Raw genomic sequence first — 23,722 nt, 5'->3', positions numbered from 1 at the left:
GTGCTTAATTTCTTGAGATTTCTGCTCTGAACAGTCCCTGACTTGTGTACATTCAGCCTTGGCAGATTCAGAACTGCAGTACAGGATAGCTGTACATTATTACATTTTAGATTTTTACAATTCTGCATGTGTCATTCAGGTCCTTGGTTTCCTTTTCTGAAGCTTAACATATGTGACTGAGTGTTCTTTTTGCTAACTTTGGCTAAGGGGCTGTGCAAGTTTCTTGCTGTAGTTCTGGCTGGCTGGTGGTTGCCTTAATTCTACACAATGCAGACCCCGAGCAAACAAATCTGTTCTCTTGAAGCATCAAATGAAGTATTACGTGCTGAAAATTTGATTCTTTGCATCAGTTAGTTTGGCTGGTGTCCATGTCTGGGTGTCTCTTCTTTAGAGTTGCAAGTAGGGAACTAACATGCTACAAACACAGTGCTAACATGAACACTGAATTATTTGCAGAGATGGCGAGGACCTGGACAGTCAGGGAGATGGTAGCAGCCAACCTGATACTATTTCAATTGCCTCACGAACCTCACAGAACACGCTAGACAGCGATAAGGTAAGTTTCCCAGTGTTGCTCTATTCTGACAGCAAATGATTCATCCGTTAGTGTAAGTTAGCACCTGAGATTAGTCTTTAGTACCTTCAGAGAGGAGGCTTGGAAATATTCGATCTCTTAAAACTAGCTGTATGCAATAGAGGAAATATCTTGATACCATGGGGAAGCAAGGGTGATTGTTTAAATCTAAGAGGTCATGAAGGAATTGTTTGTTCCAAACTGAAACCATTTTGGTCCCTTCTCTTCTGCAGATTGCTCAAAGCTTTGACCCAGTTTAAAAATAAAACTTTATTGAAAATAAAACTTTATTATCCATAAAGGATGATACTCGTGCACAGAATTTTTTCTTGATGTTGGTCTCAGCCTTTCTGAAAGCACACCATCTGCTTTTTGTATTAGCTTGAGGTTGATGGTTGCCACACAGTTCTGTGAAAGAAAAACACTATCCAGTGTTCATGGGTTAGAGAGTAAGAGCGTTCACTTTCTGCATGAGAGCTGATGAAAATCACCATATTAAAGAGCAGTAACCCACAACACTATCATATGATACTAGTGCTACTGTTTCTTTTTCTCCATCTCTGCCTATAGATTCTGGCTGGGTTATCCCATAAGGATGGGGGAAGATAAATAGACATCAAAAGAGTAAAAATTCTTAGATGAAACATGTGTCTGTCACTTTGGAATTGAAAGATGATTTCTGGCAAGTGAGAAACATTAGGGCCTTGGAGGGAGGTAGAGATAAATAATAGAAGTCTGTCAAACAGAAAAGTGATTTAAAACGTAGAAGCTGCATAGCAAATTACCTGTGGTTAGGGATTTCTGGCCTGTTACCTCATTAGGTAAAATTGTTCTGATGAACCACCCAAACTACACAGGTAAATAATCAACATGTTACAGGGGTGCTACATGAATACATTCTTAGTGTAATATTTAGACCATTCCCATCATCATCTAAAAGAGAAGTTAGTTTTCTGTATTTTTGCATGTCACTTAAGCTCCATGGTTTTAATTTTTCCATGTAAAGAAGAGGAAGGCAGAAGAAGGGAAGTATAAGGTGCTTAGAGTTGCTCTTTTATTTCTCAAAAATAGCCTATGTATTGACCTTGTGCATTTGTACTGAAGTTGGTCTGTAGTTTTGGTGGTGGTTTCTTCTAAGGATATCTGTGGGAAAGATGGTTGGTTAGAGGACAAAAAAAATCTTTTGATGACTCTTGTTTTGCTGTTTTATTCTTTGCATTCTTACTTAGCTATTTAGTGATTTACAAAAACTGTTGTGTAAACTAGCAAACAGTTTAGTTCATTTTTATGTGCTCTTAAGAGTTTGGGTAAGCTCTCACGGTCCAAAGCAAGACATGCTCTCTCTGTTTTTTCCCTGACTGTTGGCTGAGCTGTCAAGCTGTGTTTGTGCAGCCTGGCTGGGTTGTGCTTTAGTTCCAATGGAGGTGACACATCCATTTCTGCCCTGCACAACCCTTACCTCTCTTCAGCTGTTCGTGGGCAATAGCAGGGATCGTTTCCTGTCGCACCTTCCGTAATACTCTGTGCATTGTGTGAGAATCACTAAGCAAGTTGGCCAAGTAAAATGCCCTCAGGATTGTCTTCCAGTCTGACATAGGAGGAGTCTTGCCTACAACCTGTTCAACAGGAGTTAAAAGGAGGAGGAACAGAGGAGGCTTTTAAATATTTTCCTGACAAATTAAGTTTTAAAGTTGGTTAGCGAGCGTACTCTTGTTTTGAAAGTTGTTTTGAGTTCTCATGTTAGTGTATACAATTTTTGTTGGACTTTTCTTTGACAAAAAAAAAACCAAACGGAAAACTAGGAGACTCCCTGGAAGTCACTTGTTCTATGTATAGTACGTCCAAGGAAGAAATTTACTGTTTGTGCACTTTTAAAGTGTGTGAATTAGCAGAATAGCTTTTTTAATGTTTGTATTGTATGTTTTGATTTGTTAAATATATTAATAAGAGAAGATTTTTAAAATGTTTAAAAATATAAAAGTTATTAACGAACAGTAATAGGCAGAAGGCCAGTGAAATCTCTGTGATATCTTAGCACTCTTACTGAATCTGAAGTAATCTTTCACTTTGAATGTTGAAAATTCATTAACTGAAGTCCATTTGACTCTTTTCTCAGCCTAGAAGCTTGAAATACGTATGAATGTCTTACAGACAGGGAGTGAAAGAGTTCTAGGGATTTTAGGTGCTGTTGATGTGGTTAGCCAGATGGAACAGTGGAACTCCTCAGTCAAATTTGAAGCATGTCTCACCAAGAGCTGGGATTCCAAACTGGGACACAGTAAAAATATGAAGTAATTTTAAATAGTGTTAATCAAGTGGTAAAAATGTTTAGCACTGTATCACTTATTGTGCTATTGCTGAGCATTTTTTCTGTTCATGTGTATCCACTATTGTGATTAAGACAAGACAACAAATAGCAAACATGTCATACTAATCAACAGCCAAGTAAAACCACTATTTTATTTTCTCCAATTATATGTTCAAACAGTTGATTCTTTTAAAATGAATGTTTTGGTTAGAAGTGTTAAGCTGTTATATGGGGAGAATATTAAGAATGAACTATTTTATCCACAACTCAATATTCTTTCTGACCTCCTCAGAGATACACTTTGAAAGAGCTAAAAATCCTTTGTCTGACTGGTAGCTGGTTGAGTATTGTCCAGATGAGCTGCTTTCCTTGCATCCTGTTTTCTGACATAAGTGGAAATGCCTTAACAACAGAGAACAACTTCATGATTAGCTTTTTTCTTCTCAACCCTGGCTTTTTTGGGCTAGAATTGATTGTTGGCTCCACTGTTGTGTGTTGCTTTTCAGTAGTGACTGGGATGATGCAATAGACCATACGTTTATAAAGCTGACGTCTTTCACAGCTTTATGTCATCTGAAAACTATATTGGAAAGCGGAATTAGAATTCAGAATTGTCTTGGCAAATGGGAGAAATTAATTGGCAAAATACAGTGCAATTTAATAGGAGCATGTTTGAGCTAATGTGAATAGGTGGAAATAGTTAAGTAGTCATGAAAACAGTGAGAGTATTGCACAGTTTTTGAGAAGATGATCTAGAAGCTATAGAGGCTCACAGGCTGTTGTTTTCACAGTGTGATGCAGTTATGAAAGTGGGGGAAGCAGCCCTGTGTTGGCTTATAGAAATAGAATGCTGAGCTGCAGGACACAAAGTCCTCATTCTTTACTCAGCACTTGTAAGGCCTCTATTAGATACCACATCCAGTTTTGAGTACAGAATTGTAGCAAAGTAGTGTGCCATTGGAAGAAGTCCAGGGGAAATAAAAATAATTTTTAAAAGACTGATTAGACATCTACTTACAAGGCAAGATAAAGACTTGGGACTAATGAGTCTAAAGAAAAAAGGAAGGAGGAAGAACTTCAGTTTTTCAAATGTTTAAAAAAAACCCTACTATACAGAGTTACAGACCAGTCTTTTACCCATATTTTCACTGGATGGGATGAGATCAAAGGACTATCTTTTAAAAAAAGATTGCAATATATTTTTTTAAATGGGAATGAAAATGTGAAGCCTTAGAGCAGAGTAGGCGTGCAGGCTGGGAAATCTCCATAACTGGAGATCTTTGGGAGCTGTTTGGATAATGTTAATCATGATTCATGTAGATGTAGTTGATCATGCTCTAGAGGACGAGAAAGAAGTGGACTAGGTAACTTCAGATTCCTTTCCAGCCTGTTTCTGATATCATGGAGTGTATTTTCTTATTGCAAGACATGCTTAAATACATCCATAGCACTGACCCATCATGAAGTACTAGAAGGTATAATGGGGTCCAGGGGGAAATTTTTTTGAGAGGGAGATTTCTACTCCGTCGAAACATCTCAGTTTTCTGAATGAGTGGTCTTATTGTACCCTTCTCAGTAAATATTTCACCCTTCACCTCTCACAGCATTCCTTCTATTCACCTTCTGTAGCTGTGTAGCCAGTATTTTAGGTGTCTAACATACAAAAGAGATGACACTTGGGCCATTCATTCCACCTTTCAACAGTTCCTAGCCTCAGAGCTTGATCTGATTTTAACGTCGTCTTTTGAACTTGATCTGATGTGTAGGAAATGAAACAGGGAGGCTGAGGGAAACAGTGTAGGTCTGGTAGGTCTTTTCATGCTTGTATTAAGTGAGCTGGTGGAAATGTGGAATAACCCAAACTACTATTTTGGTAGCTGAGAAGATCAGAGGCTTTTAGAAGAAGAGCTGTCACAGGGTGTTATCCTAAATAGTAGGAATCATGTTTACTGCTCTGGGTGGTCAGTGGAGCAATATTTAATTTTTAACAAATCGTCTTTTGTGCCCAGCTGGTAACACTTTGTACTGCTGTCTATGTGAAATTGTATTTCATTCTCACGCTTCTTTCAGCTTGTTTGTAGTACTTCGGAAAACAGAAAAAGGACTAAAGCAGCAGGAGACAACAAGTATTTAGTTCTGCCAGCTGAGACTGCAGAAGAGAAACGGCTTCCATGAGTAGAAAAAATGCTAGTAAAAAACCAGACATGGCTCTGAGTATAAGCCTCTTCTCAGAGTCAGAAACCGAGTCTGGGCAGCTACCTGGTCAAAGCAAAATACTCTTTATTTGAGAGAGAACTTTTGTGTGTCTCCCATTTCTTTCCTCCCACAGTGCATTTGTTTCCATTTTAAAAGGGGATTAAAGATTTTCATGCTTGAAATAACTGAGAATTCTTATTAGCTGCTCTCTTTCCTTTTGTTTCTCAATGAAAAATTACCATGGAACAGTAAATTTAATTTACAGTCCTGAGAGGAGGTTCTATGGCCATTCTATGTGGCAAGACTGTGGTCAGTGGTGATCTCCCCAGGTATTGGTGGCAGATGAACTCTTGGTGTGGTGTCTGACTCCAGCAAACCTACGTTAAAAGTGTATTCAGCCAGTGAGTGTGTGTTACGGCGTTGGTTTTTTTTCTCTCTACAAGCTGCAGTGATTAAAAGGCCCCAGAGAGATGGGCATAGATGGTTAACATTAATTTCAGCAACAGCAAGACACTATGTCCCATGATAAGCTGTTTAATTAAACCTTGCGCCTTTTTTAATCCGCGGTGCTATTTCTGTCTGGCTTTTGTTTCTCATCTTGTCTCTGCTTCTCCAGTTTCCATATTTCAGACATAGCCTCATTTATTTTTATCATGCATGATTAATTCAGTTTACATAAAGGGTTTCTTGAGAAGGATGGATAAAGCATATAAAGCCCTTGTTCAGCCTAAATTTGGATTTAGATGGTTTGTAACTCTCTTCAGTGCAAGTCAGTCTCCTGGTTCTGCTGTGCCTCTTGCTCTTCCCTCCAGCCAGCCCGGAGAGCCTTGCCAAAGCTGTCCAACAACAGCTGTTGAGCAATGCGCTTAATCACAGACACTCCTTGCTGTCCAACTGCATTTAATCAATGCGAAAGATGAAACTGCTTTCAGAAAGTATGTCATGTAGAGAAAATGAGCAATGAAACCAAGAGGAAAGCAGCATTTCCTAACAATAGCTGTTGTGGGGAGAAAGAAAGGTTGTTATCCCAAAGGAGGGGAAAATTGGTCAATGCATTTTTGGTCAGTTCTCCATAATGACGTAGGTGGGTGCTGGATACAGAACATCATTGGTTTTGGTGAATTAGTGGAGAAGTCCTGCACTAAGTTGCACCTAACATCATTAGTGCATGTTTGAGGATGATGTAGAAGTAACAATTGTGTGTAGGAAGTGTCTTACACACTGCACTGAAGTGTGAATGAATATTGAATTCCAGTGTAATACTAATCAGCTAGGTTATCTGATTCCCACACAATCTGAAAGACTGGGATTTTTTTGTGCTTTAATAGTTTCTGACATAGCCACTGACAGCCTTTGTTTGCTTTTTCCTTTAGCTTAGTACTATATAAAATACTTAGTGAACACAAAATCTGAGATTTTTTTTTTTAATTAGGGGAAGGAAAAGAAATAACATCTCTATTAAAGCCAAAAAGACGTAGCCATTGCACTAGTCACAAAGTATTAATATATTTTAATCTCTATTTGCAGGAAGTGAGGGGTCAAGAAAGCCAGCAGAGCACCAAAGCTATGTTCCTGTAGCTATTTAGAAAAAAATACAGAGACTAGATGCAGTTTCTGGAAAGTGTCAACTTTTTACTGCCTTGGTGCTTGCACTGATTGGGATATGGACTCTCATGAGAAAAATTTGGTCTGTATTGGATACCTTATGAAGTCATACTTCATCAGCTTTTTTGTTAGTTCCTATCAGGCATACAGATGGTTTCAATTGTTTCTGAGTTTGTCTGAAGAAGGCTGTAACATAAATCAATACCAGAAAACAAAGGAAAGCTCTTTACTTTTTCCTCTTTGGCACAGTTTTGCATGGACTAAAAACTAATATAATACGGAGAGAGTGTAAGAGAACAGGAAACTTTTTAATGAGGGAGGAGGTGGCATGTTTTGAAGCCGTACACCCCTCTCTGTAATTTGGGTATTGGGGCTGTCTGGAGAGATGTAGTAGAAGCAATGTGATTAATTTTTAGCTTGGATCTAAATGGTTGCAACCTGATTTATCTTCCTTAAACACTAGATGTATGAGGGTTTCCTGCCCTCCTTGGCTCCTGCATTCCCCCAAGACAACTTTTTCTTATCTGTATGCACACACACGCAGGGGTAGCCCAGTGAGATTAGCAGGCAGATGCCATGGGAAAGCTCTGGAGTTACTGCTGACCATCTGCTTGGAGTTACGTCCTGTCATTTGTTGCAGGCTTGAGGAAGAGAAGGTTGGAATTAGCCTTTGAGTTTTACTGGCGTTTTGCTGGTTTTGTCATTTGCTCTAAAATTCTTGCTTGATAACAAATAGTGTTACCCTAGAAAAGTTTCTGTCTGGTGCTTCAGTTCCAGGCTTGTAATGAAAACTAATAAATAAGTAACAATGCAGTCTCTTATCTCCTTTTCCTAAAGCTCATGGGATATTGCTGGCAGCCACAGAGCCTCAATTTAATAGTCAAAAATAACGAGGCAGGAACCGTGCAGTATGTTGGTGTAGTACATGCTTCTATATTTGCTGCAGTTGGAACTCTCACAGGTTATTTGTCCTCCTTTGTCAGCGTAGAGCATTGCAGGATTGCCTTGCTGAGCTGAAGGGGTTTACTGATATGGTCCAATATTACTGAATTCACAGGAGTTTAATACCACCTGAGATCTGATACCAGTGTTGCTCTGAAGCAGTCTGAACTATAGAAATATTCACATACAAAAAGCTGAAGTTGCCTGGGAACGCCATTGCCACATGGAAGGAGAAGGAATTCCTGGGCTGTTTGCTGAAGTTGGATGGGTGCTCTGGCACTGAGCAATCCTGGGAACTTCGCAAAGTTCTGATGAAAATTTTCATTTCACATCAAAGTAGATGAAACAATCAAAGAGAGGAAACTTAAGCTTAGGCAAAGTAATTCTAATGAAGTGTTTCAAAGAGGGGGAGGAAAACCCTGAGCTTTCATGCTTTTAATTCAAGTGTGTGTGGTTTTGTTTGGAGAATCAGTAAAAATGTGAAAGTTGTAGGCCCTGGTGGATAGTCTAGCAAATAGTTAAACATTTGGGAATCTTATGTGAAGAACTTTATGCTGATTTTTATAATTATGTATGGTGTGTCCTGGATGAGAAGGCAGTAAGCTCATTCAGAAAAGGTCCCTTTTTCTGCCTTGAATTTGCAAAATAACATAGGTCATGAGTGACTATATTTAGTAATACCTGGCTTTTTGTTGCCAGTTAGCACCAGTAAAATATACTCTGAAGTGACTGCTATTTCAGCCTTCAGAGGAAGGAGCAGTCTAGCAAGAAAAACCGCTTAAATCCTCCACCCAGCGCTGTCACAACCAGTGTGCTTTGAACATCGGCAGAGACAAGCAGAGTTAGAAATCTGTTCTAAAACGCCAGAACTGCCTGATTCTGAAATGATCTCCTCTTGACGTGGAAAGTCCCAGAAGCTCGCTATCTCATCCAAAATACGAATCCTGCCAGGAATCCTAAATAGGTAACAGTGCGTGACGGATGGTTTGATAACGAGTGTTCATCTGGCCTCTTCTTGTTTTTCCCCTCACAGTTGTCTGGTGGGTGCGAGCTGACGGTGGTAATCCACGACTTCACTGCCTGCAACAGTAATGAGCTGACAATCCGCCGCGGGCAGACGGTGGAGGTCCTGGAGAGGCCCCATGACAAACCCGACTGGTGTCTGGTTCGAACCACAGACCGGTCCCCAGCTGCAGAAGGCCTGGTCCCCTGCGGGTCCCTCTGCATCGCTCACTCTCGCAGCAGCATGGAGATGGAGGGGATTTTTAACCACAAAGGTAAGAAATGATGGAAACGAAGTCTCGTTGTCAGCAGCGCGAGATTTGGCTAGTGAGGAGTATTGCGCAAACGGGTGCTTCGGTGTTCTTGCACTAGTTTAGTTTCTAGTTTTTAACCTGTGGCCACACTGTTTATTCTAAAATAAGCAGTCAGCAATTTTCTGCGTTCAGTGAAAATCGGGCTGAAGACAGGAAAGAAATTTACACAAATTATGTGTTGGTAAATAGTTATATATTGTGTTAGATCAAGCTGTGATGACAGGGAAATCTTTACCTGTTGTGTGCTGGAAGGTGGGGGCGAGGAGAAAATCTCCAACATGTAGCATCAATGGCTTCTGAGAAATCCTGCATTAAGAAGTCATGGCAATATCAGGCTCAGCATTGGAAAAGGTAAACATACATATCCATATGCCCTGGCACACAGGAATTGGCCGTTTGGCCTTCCGTATTTTACTTAACTGAGAATTTAACTAGCATAGCAGTGGCACATACATCCTTTTTTTCCAGAGAATCTCTAGAATCTTACTTTGTTCATTCAGATGCATGACAGAATGTGCCTCTGAAGGGTGCAACAAAAATCTGATAATTTCTGGAAAGTTTCTAAGGTTTTTGTGTGCTCAGTAAAATTCCCAGGCTCACAGCATAGTTATTAGAGAAAATGCTTGCATGCTTCATTTGCAACTATTTGAATTTGCAACCTGTGAGCAGAAAGCAATGTGAATTTAAAAAAAAAAGAAAAATAAATTTTAAAAAAAAAAGTTCTTTAGAAGATGTTTCATCACATGCTGGAGGAAAAGATGCATTTCAAAAAGTTAGTTATTGCAAGTAACAGGATAAGCAGGAAAGTGGTGTTGGGGAAGACTTGTTTTCCAAAACACAAAATTCTGGTTTTTGGAAAGTTTTTCATAAATACGACCACAAATTTTTCAATTATTCAGTCCACTCAGCTAGCACATTACAATTTTTTCCCAGTATTGTCAGGCACTGTATAAATATGCTTGGCTAAAAGAGGGGAGAGTTTGTGTTTCTTACATTAGGAGCAGACACAGCAGGAACTTCCTGAATGCACAGTGATGGGGGTGGGGAGGTTCTGAGGAATTGAACCTTATAGTTTTAATACTTTTTTGTTCTTTCGTGACCTATAACCATCTGGGTAGAGCAAGTTTGAAGTTGTTTTGATGACAAAATTGGAAAATATAGTTAGATATCACTGAAACATTTCTTACTTTGACTAGGGGGTGAAATAATGGAAATGTTATACAGGATATTTTGGGTTTTCTACCAACGCTCACAGAACTGATAAATCCAATTTCTTTTCAGGCTAGGGGGACTTTACCTTTGAATGCAGAGAATTTTATTAAGAGAGGCAGACTATACTGGACAACATATGTTATATGAAGAACATTGAGCCTGTCAGAGTCCCAAGGGAAAGACAGAGCTGTTTTTGTCTTTGAGAGGTTGCTTTTATTCATCAAACCAGTTGAGATAACCCGTATTGCTTTTTTTCCTGTAATGTTCGTTTGGGGTAAATGGAGCAGAGCATTATAAACTTACTTGAATTTCTGTTTGACCTGTTGCTTTGAAATAAAGAGGATTAATTGATTATATTAATCGTGGAGACTGAAGAAGAAAAGGCCGTTGCTAGAACAAGCATGATTTGCAGGGTTGAATGCAACCTCGGAAATGACTTCTGTCCCTGCCTCTGGCACAGGCTTCCTGTGGGATGTTATGGCATGCCATCCAAACCCCAGCTGATAAGAAGCAGCTGCTAATTGTTTATTCCCACATTACTGAGTGTCAGGCTTTAGGAGCTGGATGTTTGATTTGTAAAGTTTCCCGTGCATGTGACTGTCCCTGAAGTCAGTGTGAACTGTCTTGAACATGCAAACTAGTATATAATGCTAAGTAATCTGGGCAGGGGAATTTAAAAAAAAAAAAAAAAAAAAAAAGAAAAAAGAACCACAAAACTGAACAACTTTGGACTGAGTACTTGAAAACACTGGATACATTTGACTTTGGTCTCTATCTCAACTTTCTGTTGCTTGAAAGAGGTTGATAGTGTTCATTACACAGAGGGTTACAAAAATTAAGCAACATTAGTGGCATACTTTGATTTTATTTTTCCCCCATAGTGAAAAGTACCTCAGTCAATCCCACAAAGCAATTATTCATTCTCAAGTGCTGCATTTACTTAAAGATATTTAAGTAAGGCATTGGGGAACATGTTAATCAGAAGAATGTTAAAACAGTTAGGTGATCTTCTCAGAATTATTCATTGTGGTCATTGATTGAGGTATGAATTCCTAAAAAAAAAAAAAAATTATATATATATAAAAAAATAATTTAAGTCAGTGTACTTGGGTGGACAACTCTTAAATATTGTATTTCCTAGATTTCTAGTGCTTGATTCTGCAACTTCAGTCTTTTAAATATGGATTTTTATTTTTTTTAACCATAATTCAGTAAAACTTTCAGAGTTTTTGAATGAGTCAACAAATTAGGATATTGCCCTCTGGAGTTTTTAGGTCTGAAAATAAATGAAATATGTCAGGCTCACAGTGTGAGCATCAGGTCTGAGTAATTCTGTACAGTTCATGGGCTAAGCCACATGCAGTAGGACATGAGTCTGGAGATTGTGCATGCTGGGCATTGCCAGCCATTGTGAGAGTCTCATGGCAAGAGAGGTTTTATGTAATTCTGAAGGAAAAGGAGGTGATCACCTTCAGAAGTGGTGGGGGTAGCTGCTTGGATGTTGAGTGCTTAGCCTGTACAAATGGCTTGCCGAAGCGAAGAGTTTTGCACTCCTTTCAGTATCTGTGGACTCTACAATTTTGATCTTTTCAACAGTGTTTATCAGTTTCATTTGCCAACTAAACAAGTTGCAAAGCTGCAGCATATCAGAGGTGAAGTGAGCTTCGCAGTTTTGAAATGGCAAACCTCTTCAAATTTACAGCTGATTCTGAAGTTGTTTAAAAGCACGTTTCATCACCGAGTACAGAAATGTTGGGTAGTGTTTAACGCCTTGAATAATCTGAAATGATTATCCAAAGTAGGGTAAAATGAAAGATTACTGAAGCAAAAAGTATGTTGAGTGAAGACTAGTTCTGACAGCTGATCCTGGTCATTCCTTGTTGGTCTACATATTATCTGTCAGCCATGAAAGGTAATGTTGGTTTGATCTCACGTCAGAAGAAAATTACTCTCATCACTTGCCTACAAGTCTGGGTGTTACTTGTCCTCTAAGAACATGTATTACTTGAAATATCTAATCAATATCAATGGGTAAAAAAAAAAATGCATTTGCTGTATCTTCACTCTTTAAAATTTTATATGATAGTAGTTAAGATAACAAACATTTTGTATGGGGAAGGCATTACATAGAAAAAAAAAAACATTCACTATGTGGATAGTCATTTATGGGGAGAGTTGACTGCAGGTTCCAGACCTCTTGCTTGCTCTGCTGGATATCAAACCAATTTTTTTAAGTTATTTGGGTTATTTAATCAATTTGATGTGCAGCTTAAAGATAAGTACATTTTTAAAAGTCTAAATCCCTTTTATAATGGGGAAGAAGACAAACAAGTGGGTAGTGAAGAGGTTGAATAACAGTTGGTACACTCTACAAAAAATAAATTACTAGCTTTGAAAGAACATGTTTTTCACAAGTAATACATAAGGCAGCAATTTTTTTTGCAATGATTCCCCACATGTTATTGGGCGTGGGGGGAAAAAGAATGTTTCTGGTTTTTTTATTTGGTGCTTCTCTGTTTTTTTAACAAGGGTTTATTTTCATTCTGTGATACATCCTTTTTATACGTGCAGTTCTTCTTCCTTTGTTTGCAGGGCATTTACACAGTCACAGAGCTTTGGGTAAAGGGCAGGGAACAGGATTCAGTGCAACAAAATAGAACTTGTGAGCTCAGAAATACTGGCAGGTATTTAAAATTGTTTATGAATCTCTTCCATGTTAAATCACAAGTGCACTGTGTCTTCGAATTTCATGATTCCTTCTGAAGAATTTGTGATGGTCCATCATATCCCTTCTGTAGATGCTGCTGTTGCGAGAGTTACAAAGGCTGCAAGAAGCCTTGCTCATGAAGCTTATATTTACATGCCTTCTTTAAAGTTATGGGCGTTTTTGGAACCATGTCTAACTGGTAGTTCATATTACTTGCTATTTGGTTCGAAACTTGGCCACGGAGATCTTTTGTTTACCTGGAGGTACAATGTCTTCCTGTTTTATACGTTCTTATAATCCAGGCGTCTGTATAGCTTTTGTCAGATCTGGAAGGTGTTGTCTTGGTAACTTTGGGACATACCACACACCACTGCAATGCTGAATACTGGCTTTTGATTTTACTCTCAGGATACTGTCCTGACTGGTGCCATAAACACAAAAATGTTATTTCAGAAGTCTCTCTTTTATTTTTTTCAACTGTGGTCTCTCTCAATGAATTACCATAATAAGGAGGCTTGAATGGCTGACACTGTCCAAGAGAGGCTGACAAATTTGTTTAAAGACCTGTGCAGTAAGCCCTTTTCTACACCTGCAAGATGGAAAGGAGTGGTGTTGGGCAGGTGTTAGAGCTCTTGAATTGGTCTGGGGACCTCCTATTCAGGAATTAAGAAAAAAAATAATTGCGCGGGTGATCTAGAGATATTTCCCCAGAAAAGAGAGGTAGTTGAGGCCATGGAGTGGGGTAAAACAAGTTGTGATTTTTTTACATTAAGTAAGCTTGCTCTTGCACAACTGGAGAACTTATATTCAGATTATTAATTTTAGATGAAAGGGGAAGGGAAGAAAGGTAAAACATCTCATGTATGACTGAGAGCTTTGAAAGTTATGATTAAGAAATGGAGTGTTTCCATGTTGAGTCCAAATACTGTTATGTAGGAAGAGGAAGCTCTGGATAGCAGCAGCAGCAGAATTTGGTTGAGTAAAATGGGAATCCAGTTTGAAAAATTGAAGGAGGACTGCCTGTTTGTAGTGGGAGAAAAGAAAGATGACTTGGGCAGCAATTGTTTGCTTACAAGCAGAGGGAGGCTGTAGAAGGAGAGGATTTGCTGTTCTGAGACTGCAAGCAAGGGAAGCATGGGCCATGTGTAAGTAAAAACGATCCCCACCCGTGGCTCCAAGCCAAAGCGCTGCCTGTGGGACTGTCTGACAGCATTTGCAGCTGCAGGAAATGAATTACAGCCCAGGTCAGCAGGGAAAGTCACTCCTGACAATGAGCAGGTCCGGTTCTTGCTTTGCCTTCTCGCCTTGGGACCATGTGGCGAACAGGGGGGGCTGTAGTTTCCAGGGCACCATCCAGAGAGGGATCTGCTGCAGAAAGTGATATCAAGGAATATGTTGTAGTTGTACAAGGTAGTAAATGTTAATCTAAAAATTCTGCTTATTGATGAATCAGTTACCTCCTCATAAAATTTCCAAATAACAGACTGCCCATCCAGATAACCAGCTGATAGAAAGCTTTATGAGGAGCTCACGGGAGGCAAAGCCAGGCAGTCAGTTGGATTTCACACTGCGCTTGTCTAAATTAGCAAAAGATTGTGAAAGCCATGCTGGAGTGTCAGTTCAATTTATTTATCAGGCAGACTTGAGCTTGAACAGAGGTTCAACTTCACAATTATCAGTTGTTTTGAAAGCCTAATAAATCATAAATGTCCGTGTAATCACAAATATTTTGCGAAAAACATTACTAGCCTAATAGCAGCAAAAATAATTTGAATTCAAGTTTTGCATGTGTGGTTTTTCAAACATGTTCTTATGCTTTAGTCCAGGTAAATAAAATAGCTTCAGTATAAACTAAAACAAGAATTCTCTATCCTGACTTTCCCACCGTGTGGTTTTAGTTGAGTTTGCAGTTAATGCAGTTAAATGTGGTTTGAGCATAAGTAAACTTAAATAAAATGTGAGCAATTGACTGTGGTCCATTAGATCATAATCTTTGCCTTGGGCTTTATAGCCAAACTATATCAGATGGTCAGAGTTAACAGCCAAATTCTAATTCAGCCTTGAATAAACAGTGAAGTCTGTATGAATTGCTTCCTTGCCATTGTGCAGTCCTAAACTAGATAAGGAGATTCAGTGAATCTCACAATTTGAATTTCTAGAAGAGTTCTCTCTAAATCAAGTTTATATGTCCTCTGAAACATCATCGGATTGATTTCTATGTAAACCTGCCTTTAACTACTGCGCTATTCTTTTATCATAACCCAGCCCAGGAAGACCTGTCATATATATCTGTGTTTCCCATGCTGTCTCTATTTGTGGGCATAAGTATGTGGTTAATTTGTCTCTGGAATTTTTGAGCATAGCTAACAAAAGCTTTTTGCCCTGCTTGGAAGCTCAGTATTACAGCTGCGAAAAAGAAGAAATTTTATAATACTGGCTTGAATGTACTTTTGGTCCAAGACAGCTGCCAAATATATCTCGCTCATATATTGTAGTTGGAAAGGAAATCGGTGTGTAAAAAGTATCTGCTTCAGAACAGATGTATTTGCACAGCTGATCTTTGGGGGGGTAAAAGGTGGATATAAACCAGCAATTCTGATGGCTTTAGATTTCCCCAGAGAGCTGCTATTTTGCTTGCAATTAGCCTTTCTCTGACAGCAGTTTCTTTTTCTAACCAAGGTATTGAGACAGAGCAGAGTGGAAACTAAAATCATATCCTGCAAATGTTGTTCGTATGTTGCAATTGAAGAAAAACATCCTGGAGTGGTATTTATTTTCCTTAACTGTCCTTCCTCAGGTGCAACAAACTGATGAAAAAGTTGCTTCAGTGTTGAGAATTACTTCTTGAGGTTGTCTTTGCTACCCATATTTTGCTTTGGCTTAAGTAAATCTTCAGAGCTAGACCAACCCAAAGGAATTTCTCTTCTATTTCAAACAGTGGGTAGCCTGGAAGGGTGGTGAGGGACAGGGAGAGTGGGGCTGGGGACACATATTTGGACAGGAGAGTGCTCCTGGAGACATGGAGTGTGGTAACTGCCTTGTTTGTGACGGACAACAAGGAGCTGTTGGTGTATATTTTTCTGCAGCTGGGGTGACTGTTCATTTCCAAGGACCATCTGGGTAATTTCACCTGATACGTTTTCCTCATGTCACAGAACTGTACAATATTGAGAGTGTCCATGAGGTCTTCTGTTCTTTTTCCGATTCTCTAGTTTTCTGGCACTTCTCCTGCTGTGGTTCATATTCTTAAATTTGGTATTGGGAGGAGTATGAATGTTTTGTGTTTAGTGGAGAGGAGAAAATTGTTGAGGAGCAGGCTAGAGCTGATGCTCTTGTACCTGTTTCAGGACATCATCATATTAAATCGCATAATCTGTCGTCATCACTGCGTGCAGGTAGAAGTAGCAGGATTTAGTATTCTACTGCCTTCCTCTAATTCTGTTTTTATGAGGAGGCTGCTGAAAGTCCATGTCCCATTGGCTTAATTTTACTTCTCCTGCAATCACATAGTAAAATATTAGTCTCTGTTGTGCATGCTAAACCAGACATGTTGCATGACTTTTAAGGCAACTCTATCAGAAGCCTTTTACCAGATGCCATTGCCATCTCTTAAGTTGTTGGCATTGGTTTCAAATCACCTCTTCATTATGCAACGTTTTGCTACGATTTTAAGTGCATATTCATTGATATAGGTGTAGTTCAAATTTGGGACATACTTGTGTTTTCTCCTGGCTTTGAGTAAAAATAGCAAGATGTTTTTCTCTATCTGTGACAACTATTTAACTTAAATTCATCATTCTCTAACGCGGAAGTTAAGCAAATAAGTGATGGAATTCTTAGAGCGAACTGTGTAAAAGAGGCTGTTGCAGTAAGTGAATAGTGCCACAAAAAGACTGAAGACTGGTTGACTGGATTGAAGTGTGCTTTAGGCAATATTAAACAGAAAAGCTTGATTGGTGAAAACCACCAAATTGTTAACCACATATCTAAATTTTTCAATGTCAGTAGCTAATCTGTTTTAAAGAGTTTATTCATCGTGGCCTGACTTGGTTGTTGGTCTGTCCTAGTGTGTTTTGTGCTAAATTTTCACATTGTCTGAGGGGTAACAAAATACATCCGCTAAATGCTGTTTGATTTAGTAGAACAGGCTTAGGTGTATTTATCCTTTGATCCTAAAGATGTGGCGGGACTAAATGCAGTCATACCAGAATCAGATTGGAAACCACCGACTCAGAGCTCTGGGTACAGCCCTAGAGTAGCATCTCAAGAACAGGTGCTTACAGCAGATGGTACCCAGGAGGGATGTACATGCTGTGTCCTCTGTGTCCTGGTCACTTGCCTAAGTGAGAGCCCAGGCTATGGGATCCAGTGCTCACTCACATCATCTTCATAAAACTACGCTGAGGTTACAATCCTCAGGGCTGGAGTAAATCAATAGTAGTCATATTTTACTATTGTCTCTTTTGCTGCTTGTGGAATAACAAAGCTTTTTTCTGTTATTGAAGCTGTTGGGGTGATGCCAAGCATTTACAGTTCTGTAATAATTTTTATTTGAAAAGAAATAATTTGTCTATTTTGACAGTGTCATCTTTCATGTAGAAGAATTTTATTATTTTTATAAAGCAAAATGCAATTCTGAATTTCAGAAGAAGATAGCACAGTTTTGTCAGATTGTGAACTTTTGAAAAACAGCATTCCCTTTTGGAAAAGTTTAAGTTCTTAAGAATAGTAACCTCCTATTTTTGTCATCAAGAGGCATGCATATTAGGATATAGAGTCTCTTTAGATCTTTTTGTATGCTTTTTTTGGTGTGTTGAGCTAACATTATTACCAATCTAAAACTCCTGCCATGACGGCATGCTTTGTTCAGGAGGAACTGACTGGGAAAAGAGAATGTGCAAAAATTCTGTGGCAATTAAAAATGTTTTCTTGCACCTAGATTTTAATTGCTGTCTAAAAGTAGCACCATTGTCTTTACTGAGTGTAGTTGTTTTCTGAAATATCTAAAGCATAGAATTAGAGTGGCTATTTCATAACTGCATTTTCACAATTCTAGTAAGCGGTGATGATGAAATTTGTAGAAAGTATACCCTTTTCAATTTTGTGAACTGTGTGACTACGTTCATTTTTTGATACAGAGCTAACTTTCTTTTAAATGAGTACGTGGTGTAACCCAACCAGAAATGTCTTATCAATTCTTCCACATCTGAAATTCAGAGTAGATATGAAAAAATGTTAATTACTATGCAGAAACACTCACATTTGCGGAATTGTTTGGCAGCACACGTTTTCTAGTGTTCCTGTGTTTTAACATCTGATAGGCAATGTAGAATAATAAACCCCTATCCTGTGGATTTTTTGCTCTCTTCCTTCTCTTCTCCCTATGACAAAGCTAACCTCCAAATATACTTACATCTATTTAGTAATAAATCTGGTTTTATAATTTACAAAAATGCAGCATGTGAAATCCAGGTTGAGAGAGAGAAAAAAAATGCCCATTTCTGATTTTGCTCTCTGGTCAGACGTAGTGCAGAGGAACTGTGGAGGTGACTTCATTTTGCTAAAGGAATTTAATATAATAAAGCTGTGAAAGTATGTAAGGTTTTGTGTTAAATGCTAATGTTTGAAGTCCAGACAGGTGCTTTCAGTGCCCATGTGCCTTTTGTGCTCCCAGAAGCAGCGAGGTGTTGGGTGGTGGCTCCATCTGCCATCCCTGGCAGCGCTGGGTGACTTCACCTGCTCTGTTACCTGCACACAGCTGCTGGGAGATGGGACCGAGCAGAGACAAAAGGAGGAGAGGCCTTGATGAAAACCACTTGTAACTAACCAAAATGCATTTGTACAATATGAACCTAGCAGAAGGGGAATAAGAAAGCTGGTTCGGTTAGTAATGCCAACCAGCAGGTAGCCCACACAGCTCGCAGAAGCGATTGCTCCGATTGCATATGTACGGAGCTTCAGCATCACTGTTTCTTACAGGAAGTACATGTCCAGTTTTAAAAGCATTTCTTTTGTTTTTAATGACCTAGTTTGGTTACTAGTACTGTTCATTTTCCTTTGAAGTGACTTAAAAGAATTAACTCTGAGTCAAGAATATAATTCAAGATTCTGATCACTTCTGATGAATATATTCTTACACTTTCCTTTTGTCTTTGCATGCTTTTCCAGTTAAGATAATCAGCTGAGAAATTTATTTTAAAAAGAATCCTAACTCCTGTATATGCAGTTAGAACTGGTTTGGAAAATTAAACCTTGTTTTGACCAGATTTTTTTCACACCAACAGGCTGATTCCTTTTTCCTTTGGAGTGGGAAGGGAAGAGAAGGAGTGTTTTAAATATAGTGGAGGAGACTACATTTGAAAATTCAAATAAAGAAAAAAAAAAAAGGACGATTAAGGGTAACTTGGATAATAAAATTAATGTCAAATATTAGTGTTTCTTCAATATGTCTCATTAGGACAGCAAGTATTTCTCGCTTGAAACACTTTTTGTGTTTTCTCCAATACAGAGACGAGGGATGGTGTATCTCTTCTCCCCTCCCACCCCTCACTAAGTAGTGAGTGTCTGTGCAACAACATTCCTTACACTCATCCAAAAGATTTTGTTTGAATTATCTGAAGCTGGTTTGTTGTGGTTTTGCTGACAGTGGCTGGGATCCTTCAAGCTGATTTGGCATGCTGCAGTGGTGACTGTTGAGGAGTCAGAATTTTCCCAAAGCTTTTCCGGATAAACAGAAGACCAGGGACCCTGAACGTCTCATCATTTCTTTGAAAGGCCTCTGCGTTCTTGGGAGCAGCATACAGGCTCCAATTCCTTGGCTAGAGCACAGAATAGAATTAAAAACTCAAGAAAATAATAGCGAAATGATTAAGATGGGAGAGAGCTTATGATGTCGTGCTTTTTGATATCATTTCTTACTGGAGGCATGAGCAACAGCTAGGGCATGTTCTGCAAAGCTGGAGACAGGAAGGACTTGTTTAGATCCTGGCCTTGGTGACTGAATAGTTGGATAAATGGTTCATTTCCCAATATTTTTAATTAAAGCCAGAGTACTTCAGTGTCTTGATATCAGTTGCTCTTGACAAATGCTTTACCCCAGATGTAGAAGGGAAGGTTATTAATCACCCCATGGAAAATATCCCTTTACCCTCAGTCAGAATATACTTTTCCCAGGTTTGCCAGCTAATTAGATAGACTATATGTTTTGTTAGAGGCAGTTGTTGGTAGGGTTTTCTTATTGAAACACCCCAGTATTTTTGAAAAGAGTTCTTGGAAATCTTAAATTAAGGATGTTCACACAATTCATTGCAAAATACAATTTCTGACTGATTCAATTTAAAGCATCTCTGGCAGCTGACAGCACTGGTGGTAAAGAACAGGAAACAAGGCGCTGAATGTGAGTCCAAAGAGCCACTGTTGTGATGATTCCGCTCCTTGCAAACCAGCAGTGTTATCTATGAGACTGAGGAGCAGCGAGGCTATTTTTTTGGGAACAGGGTGATCTTTGTGCCCGGAGCTGAAGAAACCAGATCCCAGTGGCACAGCTGTGCTCCAAGCAGTTAAACTGTGGACACATTGTACACTGTGGAAAAGGCAAAGTTAGGCTCCTTTCAGAATTTTAATCGTAGTGTGGGAGCTCACCTTTGGAGACTCAACCTCAGATTTATTAATAGGTGCAATTTTGCCATTCTACAATTTCTGGGTTGTGTTTAGGGTATTCTCGTGTGTGGTACAGAGTCTAAGTTGCCAAAGATAGGATTTGTATGCAAAGTCTGACTGATTTTTTTTTTTTTTTTTTTTTAAATTAGAAATGCATATTGTAAATAAAATTCCTATTGGTTTGTGCAATGTTAATTTAGGTCAAGGATTTTACTAGTTAGGGATTTATGTCTAACTTTGGCTCCTAGATCTGGTTGGTCTTTGGCCCTGCACAGTTTTGGAAATGGCTGAATCTTCTCTCTCCCACATGAAAAAACATGACTCAAAATTGTAAGAACTGTGCACTTTTAAATAATGAAAGCATTAGTCTCATAGATCACACAAAAATGGTTTTAAAATTGACATTTAGATGCTGGCAGAACTGAATAGAGAATTTACTCTTCTATTAATTTCAACTATCTTGTGTACATTTCTCTGCTCTTAAGATGAACAAGGATTTTTTAAATAACTTCGTAGTACTGATTTTAAAATAGATAAATTGCTTTTGGAAATGGAATGTCTGGAATACGAGGGGGAAGATTCTGGAGACGAGGACAGATTTAATTTGGTTTGAGAAGAACATTGAATTTTGAAGCTGGGTTTTTTAATGCTAGAATCTTTGAAACTTTTTTCTTTCTCTTTTTTTTTTTTTTTTCCACCAAAGGTATATTGAAGTAAAAAGGTTGACTCTTCAGCTTCTCTTTCAGGCTCTGAGGCAACTCACAACAGGTGTTTAAAAATGAAATTTCTGCATTCTGTTATCTTCCCTTTCTTGTTCTGCTTGTTTTCTCCAAGATGGTGTAAAATGTAATGGGACCTTACAAAGATGAGGTTGGAATGCTTGTTTTAATAGAAGTTGATATTTTTATTGCCATGCATGTGTCTTGGAGTACAAGAAACACAGTCAGTTTAACTCCAGTTGTCCTCTTAAAGGAAAGAAGGGATGAATGTTTCCATTCTTACATGCAGGACTAGTAATGGTGCCCTCAGAGGAGGCAGCACTTCCATAGGGAGGTCGGTACAGTGGCAAACAGTGGTTGCAGATGCTGCAGTAGGATCTGGTACCTGTGAAGCTGAAGCTGTAGCAACCTCCTTGTTGGCTGTTAATGGCAGAGACTGAAGAGCTGGTATTTCTGTACTGGGGTGAGCTGGCAAAATGTGGTTTAAAATGGTTTTGGCAGTCTGACATTGTCGATCAGTGAACCCCGAGATGAATTGCAGAAAGTTGATCCCATTCCTTCACCGTAGTAATAGGTACAGGTGTGTGATGCTTTATTTATGTATATCATACAAAGTATATGCTAGATTATCTGCTGAGGATATACAATGCTCTTCTAATTGGGTTTTTTTTAGTTTGTTTACTCACTAGGATGTAGTCTTTCTTACAAAATGCTGTCTTAAAAGTGAGAGGCCTCTCTTGCCTGAAATTTTTAAATCTTCATGAAATAGCCATTGACAAAATTTTCACCTGGACACTTACTTTGTCACAGGTTTAAGTAACAGAAAGGTCTTAAATTGCTAAGGGTCTGAAGGGCCTTTCATCAGTACTTTGTTTTTAGAAATGAAGCTGGTAACTGTCCTTTCTTAAAGGAAATTATAGAAAATGTGTATCAAGAAAGCTCATTTCTGCTTTACACAGATAAGTTAAAAAAGCAACAGTTAATTTTTACCTTTTTTAAAAAAAAAACAAAAACAAAAACGTTTTAAATGCTGTCAAATGGCATGAGCTTTTTTCTTTGCTAATTTGATCAAAGTTTGTCCCGTTGGGCTGGGGTCTACAAACATTTAAGCAGAGGATGAGGGTGGGGGCAGCTCAGTGCTGCTGTGCAGTGGGCTGTGCAGTCCGGCCTCTTCTGTGCTGAGCTCTGCTCTGTGCCCAGCCGTGGTTTTGCATAAACCAGTGGTGTCAAACTCATTTGCACTGGGGGAAGACACATCAGCCTCATGGTTGCCTTCGAAGGGCCGAATGTAATTTTCGGACTGTATAAATGTAGGAGTAGTTACATTTATACAGTCCTAAAATTACATTCGGCCCTTCGAAGGCAACCGTGAGGCTGACATGGGCCCCAGTGAAAATGAGTTTGACACCCCTGGCCTAAAGGTGTTCTCCATGTAGACGTGTTCTTGCCTGCGGAATTAAGATTACCTGACTGATTCATTATTACCAAGGATGAGTTCCTACAAAAAGTCACTGATGCGAGGAGCTGCAGGAAGAGCTGTGTAGCAGATAGGGAGAGCTAATGCAGGATAAGGCTTTGGAATACAGAAAAACTGATGGAGCTGAAGGACAAAGAGAGCTTTGTGGTAGAGCCTGAAGTAAACCCTAGAAAGGCATTAATAGGCTGCTTGTTTGAGCTTAAAATTCCAGATATTGATACAGGTCACTGTCTCAGATGGAAGTTGAGAACTGTGATACATCTTCGGGTCTTCAAGTCTAATCTAAGATGACAGTGGTACTAAATAATGATCTCTGCATGTTAAATTAAGAAATGTTGGGTTTGTGATGTAGAATTCGTCTCCCTTTTGATAATATGTTGGTAAGAGAAGCTACAGGTTTGAGTTTTCTGTCTTGGACCATAAGAAAGCTGTAGCTGTTGTTTCAGTATACTCATTGAGATGTTTTTCAATCAAATTCTTACCTGATACCCACATTCACTCTGCAGCATGTTCCTGTAGAGTCTGCTGTCTCCACTCCAGTGTTGCTGTGTAGCAATTTTTTTTTACAACAATTGCATTCATCAAAGGCAACTGCATATCAGTGATCCTCTGTTCTTAACCATGTAACCTGTGAGATACGCTTAATGTAGCAGTTCATGTGGTCATTCTCTCCCCCTTGATTTACTTGTCAGATTGGTCTTCTGAGAAGGGAAAGGGCCGAAGCAAAACCTTAAAATAATGGTGTTTGATTTGAGTAGGAATAGATTAACTTTTTACAATAGCAATCTGCAAATGATGTGGCTGCCAAAGCATTTAAAATCTCCTCCTGTATGTATTATTGGTGTTATAAGGTCAATCTACATGCAGTTACAAAGCAAACCAAAACCAATCCAAAACCAGCTTTATCTATAAATTTTGCTGTGTTTTAGTCAGAAGCTTTCTTACATATGGAAATCACTATTTCAAAGGTATAGTGATAACTTCACTAACTTTTCCTAAATGTTAAA

General features: G+C 38.9%; 1 protein-coding gene across 1 annotated transcript in view; it reads left to right on the top strand.

Annotated features, from left to right (window-relative positions):
* The window catches only part of TRIO (trio Rho guanine nucleotide exchange factor), a 255,708-nt gene that overhangs the window by 176,510 nt on the left and 55,476 nt on the right, over positions 1–23,722 (top strand). The window contains 2 exon segments of the mRNA XM_065629284.1: positions 457–556; positions 8,659–8,902. Coding sequence (XP_065485356.1) covers positions 457–556; positions 8,659–8,902 — 344 coding nt within the window.

This window comes from Caloenas nicobarica, chromosome 2, assembly GCF_036013445.1.
Source record: "Caloenas nicobarica isolate bCalNic1 chromosome 2, bCalNic1.hap1, whole genome shotgun sequence".
NCBI lineage: Eukaryota > Metazoa > Chordata > Aves > Columbiformes > Columbidae > Caloenas > Caloenas nicobarica.
Note: the sequence above shows the minus strand (reverse complement) of the source record. Positions and strands in the feature narration are given on the sequence as shown.